The sequence below is a fragment of the Asterias amurensis genome, chromosome 2 (assembly GCF_032118995.1).
Source record: "Asterias amurensis chromosome 2, ASM3211899v1".
NCBI classification, from domain to species: Eukaryota; Metazoa; Echinodermata; class Asteroidea; order Forcipulatida; family Asteriidae; genus Asterias; species Asterias amurensis.
The window spans coordinates 26,170,786-26,181,302 of NC_092649.1; the positions used below are offsets into that span (position 1 = coordinate 26,170,786).

General features: G+C 39.1%; 1 protein-coding gene across 1 annotated transcript in view; it reads right to left on the bottom strand.

Moving 5' to 3' along the window:
* Positions 1 to 10,517, bottom strand: part of LOC139954417 (ras association domain-containing protein 1-like) — a 35,044-nt gene extending 24,527 nt beyond the window's left edge. The window contains exon 1 of the mRNA XM_071954210.1: positions 9,286 to 10,517. Within this exon, the coding sequence (XP_071810311.1) occupies positions 9,286 to 10,093 (808 nt within the window). The 5' untranslated portion in view covers positions 10,094 to 10,517. The remainder of the gene's footprint in view (positions 1 to 9,285) is intronic.

Genomic DNA, 10,517 nt, shown 5'->3' on the forward strand with positions numbered 1-10,517 from the left:
CCCCATAGTATACTTGAAGCTTTAGGGTTAGGTTTGGGAGGAGTTTTCCACCATTCGGACGGTAGCAATCCCTCGTTGTAATAATCCCACATCCATCGCTTCATTGTGTGTACACTATCCCTCAGCTTGGAGAACCATCTTGACATTGTGGCGTACCGACCCATCGTCAAATTCTCAGTGGAAAGTTCACTGAGAAGCACTTCCAAAGAACACCGTAACAAATTCCGCTTCTCGGCAAAATCCTTTCCCGAAATCTTTTTTTTCGATATCCGAACCAAGATGATGATTTATCAATTGCTAGAAACCAAACACCAGAACCAAACCTTTGGTAGAATCAACCATCTTGAAGCAAACAGACAAAACATAAGAGGTATCTCCATGGCAACCGAGTATCCAGTCCACTCAGAATATTCAAACTGAGGTCCTTCCCGTTTTAAACTCCTGGAGACCACTTTTATCAAAGTTGTGATCTTGTCATGATGGAAAAGTCCTCTAATTCAGAACAACTTTGTGACTGTGCGGAGTACATACATTTGGTCTCATTACAACAACATTGACCCTCAACTGGCGATTAACTTTTCAACAAGGATTCGTCATTCCGCTAAGTACACTTGATTCGATGTCAAACTTAAAACCCACGGGATGAGGCGTTTAACAGCTACACATGTACATGTATGTACATGTATCTTATACTCAGAAGTAATTTGTAACTCATAAAAAATGCAAACAGGCTTTGCCTAAAAGTTACCAGGAAGTTTCCATGCGTCACTCTTGTGGCATGGTGGGTAGACTTGCAACAGTCATTGATACAAACATGTATCATGTGAAAGTACGCACTATGTGTAACAACCATATTTTGAGTGTAGACCAGACATGCCAACCTCTGGGATCACAAAACTGTATTCTGAAACCCCAAAACCTGTATTTTTCATTAAAAACCCGGATTTTTGATAAAACATGTACACCTAATTTTAAGCCCTGTGACAGGCAAAAATAGAGAAGATGGCCATTAAGTTACTGAACAGACAGATCATAAGCCTTATAAAACAAGTCAATTGAAAAAAAATTGAAAAAAATTAACAAACTGAAAAATTGGGCAGAGGTTTCCTATGGGTAGTAGGCCTAAACCCAATGATAACAGGTTTTTATAAACAAAATATTGATAAATCATATCTTAGAGCTATTGAAAAATCATGTCTTATTCATATAGAAACCCTTTAAATTTGTAGACTATTTATAGCATTAATTGTGATTGATAAATTGCCCTGAATGAATTGAATTAAAAGAGTTCCTTGGCTTACCTAAATGCCATAAACATTATTATATTATATCAGCAATGTACAGTTATAAAGTGAAGTGTGGTTAGCACACTGACCACAGGATGACTCAAGTCATACAGGTCCTTTCTCTGTCCTTAAATCAATCACTAAACTTTCACAGGCAACAACAGAGGGCGCCTGAGTGTTGAATTTTTGGTTGAATGCTGGAATGCAATACCGCCCTCTAGAGGCGGGCATGAGAAATAACAGCATTGCCATTTCTAACAAAGCTTGCAATCTATCATAAATTATGAAGATTCCATATTGATAGTGCATGCATATGAGTGTAATATACAAAATAAATCACAGGATTGGTAACAACTTGTGCTACAACTATACAAATTATCACACTGCTACAAAATCCAATATAAACATCTCTGTGCACAAAATCCTCAAAATTATTTGCTATAAATTTGTTTTACTTGACTAATGAATTGTTTGTGTGTGAAATTTATTTGGGGGTGTGTTTGTTTGTTTGTTTGTTTGTTTGTTTGTTTGTTTTTGTAGTATAGCTGAACCCTACCAGTACCTACACATTTTTTTTCTTCAAAGTGATTTGCTCTGCTTCTGCAGTGATTTGCTAGGTTGGGTTGGATAACAGGAAACACAAACTATAAATTTCTATAATTTGGCCAGCCCTGGCAGTATTCACTTGTTGTCTTTTCTTCTTACTCACTCAAGACAACCCATAGATCAAACAGTTCATGTGTGAAGAGAGCACAGCCCTGGGCAGGAATTAATGAGATCCAAGGGGCAGGCTGATTATTGCATGTAATGTGAAACCAATAGTTACTGCATGAATGGTTTCTTGCCATAAGATTTAATGGCACACATGTGCATAAGGCATCAAATTCAGTTGTGTACATCTTCAGCTCATAAAAATGTAAGCAACTTATTAAAAATGAAAATTAAAACATGGTACAGGCCTTGTGCTATGCTTTTTGTCAAGTAGCCCACTAGGCTTGCCCCCATGAAGTTTTACAAGCCCAGAATTTATACAGTGTCTTTATAAAATGTATCTTTCTGACTGATGTATTACAAGCCCAGTATTTACAGTGTCATATAAAATGTACATGTATCTTTCTGACTGATGTATCTATACATGGTACACATAGGCCTAGTAATAGCATCAAAACCAGTGAAATGAAGTAAAATGTATAATTCACACTCAAAAAATTATAAATAAACCCAAATAAATAAATAACAAAATCTGTTTCCCAATAGCAATAACATTCTCTGAAAAGTTTGGGAAGATAGGTACGGAAGGCATTTTATTTTGCAATTTTTTTTTCTGGACCCTTACTCAACTGCATACTTTTTGAAGATTCTTTTAGCAGGGCTCAATTAAGACACTAGCCCTACGAGCAAACATTAATTAGTCAAGAGAGCTATGAGCTAGTCAAGCATTTTCTACATGATGGTATCCCAAAGGGCTAGTCAGCAGACATTAGCCAGTTCCCATTCTTATACGCCTCTCTTAATATTTATGCATGAGGTACGTCACAATACTAACTCAAAACGAGGCGATGGGCGCAGCCACTGCAAGTGATGGGGAACGTGCGCCCATAGCCTCATTTTAGGTAAGCATTAGGACGTCATGCATGTTCCCTCTGGCGTTTTAGAGCTAAAGTGCACTTGCCCATTGCTACAGTTTGTATGGTTCTACACATTGACACCCCATGACATGTATGTAGACCATAGAGCTCTATGATGTAGACCAACATATTTCTACAATGTACATTTGATTTTGCCACAATCACTGCTACAATTTTTAACACATGTAAAATGTATCATCATGTAGATCATACATTTGCACTAAAAGAGGTAATGTGTGTCAACAGTCACTCATTAATAATGAGTCTTCTTTATGGTTAAATTATGCATGCATACAGTTAGTGTATAATATGTAAAAACATCAGTGTGATAGCACACGTGAATGTGAACACCGTTCTATTTTTTGCATCCCTTTGGAGACATTTGTTGTTCTTTCCTGTGTTTTGGTAGTTAAGAACCTCCCATAGCCTTTGCACACAAAATGACTTGTGGAGCATTTAGAATTCCCCAAATATGGAGACCATTGTTTTCCTTTTTATGACTTTTCCTCGGTCTCCATTAAGATAGTGATTATTCAATCACGCATTTAATACTGTGTGGTGCATAGTGAAAGGGTACTTGCAGCAACGCTAACCCTTTTGGCATAGATGAAGTACTACAAATGAATGCATGATAACACCATAGAGCAAGAGCTTGGCACCTCAAGTGATACAATAACATCTTGTGACGTACATGTACGTATGTATTGTTTGTGAAGTATGTATCCCAGACATTATTGGTTCCAAAGTGCAATTACTATTATTAGAAAGATACAAATAGGCCTACATGTACTGGACATAATGCACATGATAATGCACAAATAAATAAATAAATAAATAAATAAATAAATAAATAAATAAATAAATAAATAAATAAACAAAAACAATTGTTGGTTTTGAGAGAGTTACCAGTACATTGTATAAAAACAAAACATCATGTGTTACATTGTATTTTACTTATTGTATAAGGGGGGTGGGGGGGGGGGTAGCCTATGTATTTAATTCAATTGTTAACCCATTAGAGCATTATTAAAGTCCAAGCAAGCTGCCACATGCCAAACTAGCTACACACAGTGTACAACCATGGAGCATAGAATAAAAACATGGAGCAACATGATGTACCATATAGTGCTGGGCGAAAAGTGAAATTTTGATATTCGGATACCGCTGGCCAACTATCCGAAATTAACCAGATATTCGAATAGTTTTTTTCGCGGCTAGAGGGCGCTTATAAAATTTTTAAAAAAAATTGCCGCTAGAGGGCGCTGTTAGTTTGTGAATGAGATCGTATGGGCGGATTGATATTAGTTTTAGACAGTGTCACTCGGTTCATTCATAAAAATAACCAGATCTAATTTAAAGATGGCGATTTGCTTTTTCTTTTGATTGTGATTGACTCTACGTGAAGGAAAACTTTCGTAATCTTTGAACAAATTACATCAGAAATGTCATTGTTTTAACTCTTACTTAATTTATGCTGTTTTATGCTGTCTTAATAGAAGTTTCATAAGGATTCAGACAAAACATTCCTATCAGTTTTCGCCCGACATCCGCGGATATTCGGATATTAAAAGAATATCCGGTTACTTGGTTGTAATTACAGAACTATCCGGTTTATAAATAGGTATTTGCGCCCTATGCGGATATCCCGTTAAGAAAAAAAAGGCATTCGCGGTTACGGATAGGAAAACCTATTCGCCATTAACCGGATATTCGAATAATTCGCCCAGGCCTAGTACCATATATAATGTACAGGTAGGCCTACGTACAAGGGTCAACAAATACCCTAAGGATGATATTGTTCTTGCAGGTTTATCTGGGTAAATTATCACTTTAATAATTAGATAATCAGTTTTAACAACCCCAGTGAACTCTGAAAGCATCAATGCTTCAAGGTACAATTAGCATGTTACCCACGTTGTAACCCTTGTACACAATGCTATAATATGTATACGTGTACAGAACACTTGAACAGATGCGTGCACCACATGTGTCAAAAATGTGTGGTTTGAATTTGTGTGCAATTTTCAAATGAAATGTGCAATGTACTATATTTATAGTAAAGTACATGACTTTTGTTCAATAGGCCTTGATACAATGCAACACTGTAACAATCTGGTTTGCCATTATTATTTCCTGTGTGCAAGAACTAAAAGAACAATGCACACACACACCCTTCCCATATAAATGAATGATGATTGTCAATGTAATGTCAGAACATGTGACAAAAAATGTGTTGTGCATGCAAGTTAGTAGCCTACTTCATGAAGAGTGTGGTGATGCACTATGCACACAATGTACTGTACATACTTGTAAGTACCATAGAGAAATATATAAGAACTAGAGGGCGCACGAGTGATGCTTCGTGCACAAACGCCACGGGACCGCAAGATGACAAGCGCGTCATTCTGCACGTGCGTTGAATATGAAATACACGTTTGAGGGTTTTTTTATTGAACGCTCACGCGATGCTGTTTGTTCAACTACCAAATTGGCCGCACAAACACACGCTGTGAGATGCCAGTTTTGTCAACTTAGAAAATGGCCGCATGCGCGCATGCCGGAGCGCGTTTATAGGCCAATGCGCCCTCTAGTTCTTATATATAACTCTATGGTAAGTACAGATCATCTACACCATAGAGTTATATATTTAGAACTAAAGGGCTCACTGGCCTATATACGCGACCCGGCATGCGCGCAGGCAGCCATTTGCTAAGTTGACAAAACAGGCATTGCTTAGCGTGTGTTTGTGCGGCCATTTTGTAAGTTGGCAAAGCAGCATCGCGTAGCGTTCAATAAACACAAACTCCAACATGTGTGTCATACTCAACGCGCGTACAGAATGGCGCGCGCGTGTCTCCTTGCAGTCCCGTAGTGTTTGTGCAAGAAGCATCAAGAAGATGATCTATGAGATCATCTAATCAAACTTGTATACAAACAAACAAACAAACAGCAAAAAATTATACTTGTTTACATGGAGTACACATGAACAGTTAAACTAACATTGCATAAATGCACACAACAGCTAAACGTGTACATCCTGTGCATTTAAATGACATTTCAGTCTCTGTTTATGATAAATTGAAGATGGCTACATGATGATGATTATTGGTGAATGTTCCAACATGAAGTCTCAGTCTGTTTTGAAAAAAAAAAACATTTTCAAAAATTATTTCAGCCTATCCCCTATGAATTTATGATTTATTTTTAAAGATGTGGATACACTGAATACACTGATTTATCACCAGTCTGCTGGTCAAAACAGTTAAAACGTCCAGAGGACCAATTGTAGTTCTCAGACCAGTATTAACAGTTACATCATGGAGGAGGAAAACAAATTATTCCTCCATGGAATGTACATGTACACTACATGTACAAGTACTCCTGCTTGCTAGTTTATTCCTGAAGACCCATTGCTACATGCACACAAATGTAGTGTTTTACAAATGTAAAACACTACGTAATACGTGTAGTTCAAATTACAAGTCCCATGCTGATATGACAATGCTGATTAATAAATCGTAAAACAGTGTAAAATCTGTTGGACCAGTGAACTAAATCTGGCCCTGCAGTACAACTTCCTATTACATTAGCAGTTAGCACTAAATAGCAATGAACTCTGTAACAAGCCTCCACTTAACCACAATGTACTGTACAATTGCTTTTTGTCCACTTTCTGTTTTGTCCAGTACAGGAAATGCTTTATTTTTAATGACCTTGGCACTAACCCTCCCCATGTGTGACAGTTTGTTTGTCACTTTACATTTATTAAAACAGTGCAAGGTGTCACTTACACTAAGAAGTAAGAACTGGTTATTGTGGAGGTCAAAGCAACGAAATTGGCTAATATTATTTGGTTTACGGTAACACCATGTGTGTATCTACTAGCCAGGTAGAGTTTGTTCTTAGGGAACTGTCTTTCTTTATTCTACTACCACAGTTCTGAAAAGAACTGTCCTGCTTTTTAACTATTACCTGGGCGGATGATATAGAAAACAGTCTGGGACTACTACTTTAGCTTACAGGATCATAATTACCGCGGAGTCGGTTCTTAAATTTTCTTGTGACTAGCTTGCTCTAGTCATCGTAAAAATGAACTGTAGGCCTGGGCCCTACATAAAAATCCGCTGGAAATCCAACATAGAAAATAAAAAAATCTAAACTTTCTGTTACCAGAAGGATCAAGGCTGTCGTCCTGATGGGTTCCATGCATGGACTGTGTGAATATGCGCATGTCAATGGCTGATTGGAGTCCAATGTGCGTTTGCACTTTTCATTCCCCCCCCCCCCATTATACATACAGTACATTATATCTGACATTGACACATCACCAGTACATTCAAACATTTTTAATGAATACTGAAGGTACACACCGTGATAGTCAAAAAGAACATTCTAGTTGCACGCCATGTAAAATGTTCATGACAGGCAACACTAAGTATCCACGATACCAACGGGCTCACCATGAGGCATAAATGTCAGGTCGTAACCCTGTAGTAACTCATCAGCCGAGACAGATAACATGGCAGCGATGTCTGATTTGACATTCTGTACATTCCTCTCTCATTGTAACAGTAGTGCTTGATACTTTGTCGATATTAATTTGTGGTATTTCCTGGTATTATTTATTTTGTAAAAACATGTACACATTGCAGTATTAACACAGTCTGCTGTGCACTTGCTCACAGACTGACATTAAACTGGAACACTCTGCATCCTGTATCCATTTAAATGCACTTTAAAAGTTAAAGTGAAGGATTGCCCTTTATCAATGGCACAATACATGCAGAACACAGGTCCAATAACTACAACATGACTGAAATTTGGCAGAGACCAAATGTATTACAGTTGGTGAAAGAGACAAATTTCAGTTTGGTACACACATAAATGTAAAACCGGGGACCTTTAACAAAAGAGGAAAATAGGGTCCGCGGTTCGGTAAAGGTCCCCAGATGAAAGCGTGTACATAACCAATGAAAGCTGTTGCCAAATAGTTTGAGTATTTAAACAAAAGAGTGACAATAGGGGGTCCCGATTGAAGGTGTTTACACAGATCCATGTGTTGGAATTGTATCCAGCACTCATTCCCTAAAGGTGATGTCATCACACAATCTGTGTCTACAACTACTAATAACTTCTTACTTCAATGCCAAACTCACTGGCACACACTCAACTGACACAAGTCACTGTGACTGTCCAACCATGGAGGAAGTTATTCCTCCATGGTCCAACTTGCTACGAATGCCAACTGTCACAAGACAGTATACTCTCTAATTGGGGCAATTATTAAGTTTTAATTAAATGTTTTTTGGTCCTAACAATTACAGGTGAAAATAACACATTGAATTCTGCATTTAAGTCCAAACCCCCTAATTCAACCCCCCCCCCCCACCCTGCAGCCAGCCGTGACCTACTTCCACCGAGAACGACCAAATCAGATTTATTGTCTACATTTATATCTCACTGGTACTCGACAAAGTCTACTTCTGGATGTAAAAGCTGAGGTGAAGACTACATGTAGGTGTGCGTAAAACAGGTGGAAAGTTGTGCTTTTAAAGTAATTAGGTGCAAGTAAAAACAACACTAGTTGTAGTTGGTCACGTGTTGGTCATGCCCATCACCATCACTTCACCCTACATTCCTAGAACTAGCACACTTATTAATGACTATGGAGGTTTTTACGGCATCATCACTTTACTATGAAGCGATAATCGCTTATCTTGGTCAATCACTTCACCATACAAGTACAACTTCCTAGAGCTAGCACACTTCACCCTACATTCCTAGAACTAGCACACTTTATTAATGACTATGGAAGTTGTTACGGTATCATCACTGTACTATGAAATAAAGGCTGCGATAATCGCTTGTGGTCAATTGTAGTGTCCCAACAAAGAGCTGCACCGGACCATGTACTCAAAATTTTCATGTGTTTACGTCAACAATTTACATACATTTTTCATTTTACGAACACGTACGAATTTAGTAGGGTATATTTAATTGAAATATTGCAAAATTTCAACCTGTGTTGGTACGTCATATCCCTCCCACCTACGCGCATCACTGTTGAGAGGATCAAGGGTATACAATTTTACTGCAATGACGAAGTTGCGATGATCGTATTCTCCATCCTCCCTATTCCTAGAACTATGAGGTTCATTCTGCTATCGTCTCCATGAACATTCCTCGTTCTGCCATTGTCTCCACGAATGTTCGTCATTCCGCTAACCTCTCCTCAATATGTTCGTGGAGACGATAGCGGACCGAACCTCATATCATACTTCTAGGAGTAAATTCTCCCCAACGGTCGCAGAGGATGGAGGGTTCCGATTATCGCATCAACCCCAATCCACCTAGCCTGAATTCATACTTACATGAGCATCGAATACACTGTCGAAAGCCCCAAATAACCCCTCCACACTGGTCGCACCACGTGAAGTTTGAAAACACTGGAACAAAGTTATGTCCCTCTCCATTTCCTTGGATAAGTTCCTCCCCGTCCTCTCCAGCTATCAACGATGAAGAGTCCGAACTCGTATCCGAATCGTCCTCATCCAAAGGGTTCCATTCCAACCAGGTACTTGACCCATTGGCTGCAAATTCAGTCTCAGCAGCTGAGGGCACGGCGGTGGGGATGTGGTTTTCTTTGGGTTTTACTTGAGGTGAAGAGGAGGAATAAGATGAACTTCTGGGACGATGTGGTTCAACTACTGAGGAGTTCTTTCTCGAAGGAGGTTTGGACTTAGTTCCACTGGATTGTTTGGCGTCAGACTGCCCACCGCTTCCCCCGAATAGATAATTCCAACCAGAGAGCAAAAGGCTGTTTCGATGTCCACCATTCCGTTGCTGTTGATTCTTCAACATGTGCTCGTCGTCTTCAGACGAATTGATTGACTCGCCAGACTCGAAAAACTCCGAGTCAGAAAACCTCCCGGAGTCTGACGATATACTGGTTCTCGACTCCAACGTTCTCATCTCCACAAACTCCGACATTTTAGTCCAAAGGGACGACAGTACACCGCTAGAATTGGCGCCGTTTTCGGTGAAAGTGTTGCTGCTGTTGTTAGTATTTCCCGGTTGAGTTGTGTGCGCTTCACTGTTGTGGTCGGGAATCATGGATGACGTAGTGTTGTCAGCAGATCGGGTTGCAGTTTTGTCGTCAGTGCTGCTTGCTGATGCCATAACCTTTCGCTCATGGTCATGTGTGTATTGCCGAGTTGAATTGTTTTTCTTGATCCCAGGAAATTACTTGGTGATAACCACGGGTTGTTCTAACTAATTCCACAAGGTTGGCACGACACTGAACCCGTGAAAAAGATGTGTAATGCTTAAAACATTCCTTTCGTAGCTAGCACACCACTGGCAGTGAGTAATTCATTGGCAATCAAACAATGGCTGTTTGACACCAGAAAACGTATACGATTTCGAGCAATGCGGGTAGTTCACAAAAAAATGGTTCCAAAAGCCGACATTAGACGAAATTCTTGTTGTTTGACCACAGTACACAAGATAGTTTATCTTTCAAGCAGCAATAATCATAGTCCAACGTCTACCGGCTACAGCATTAATTTTGTAAGCTCAATCCTTATCAGATTCAGACGAAATT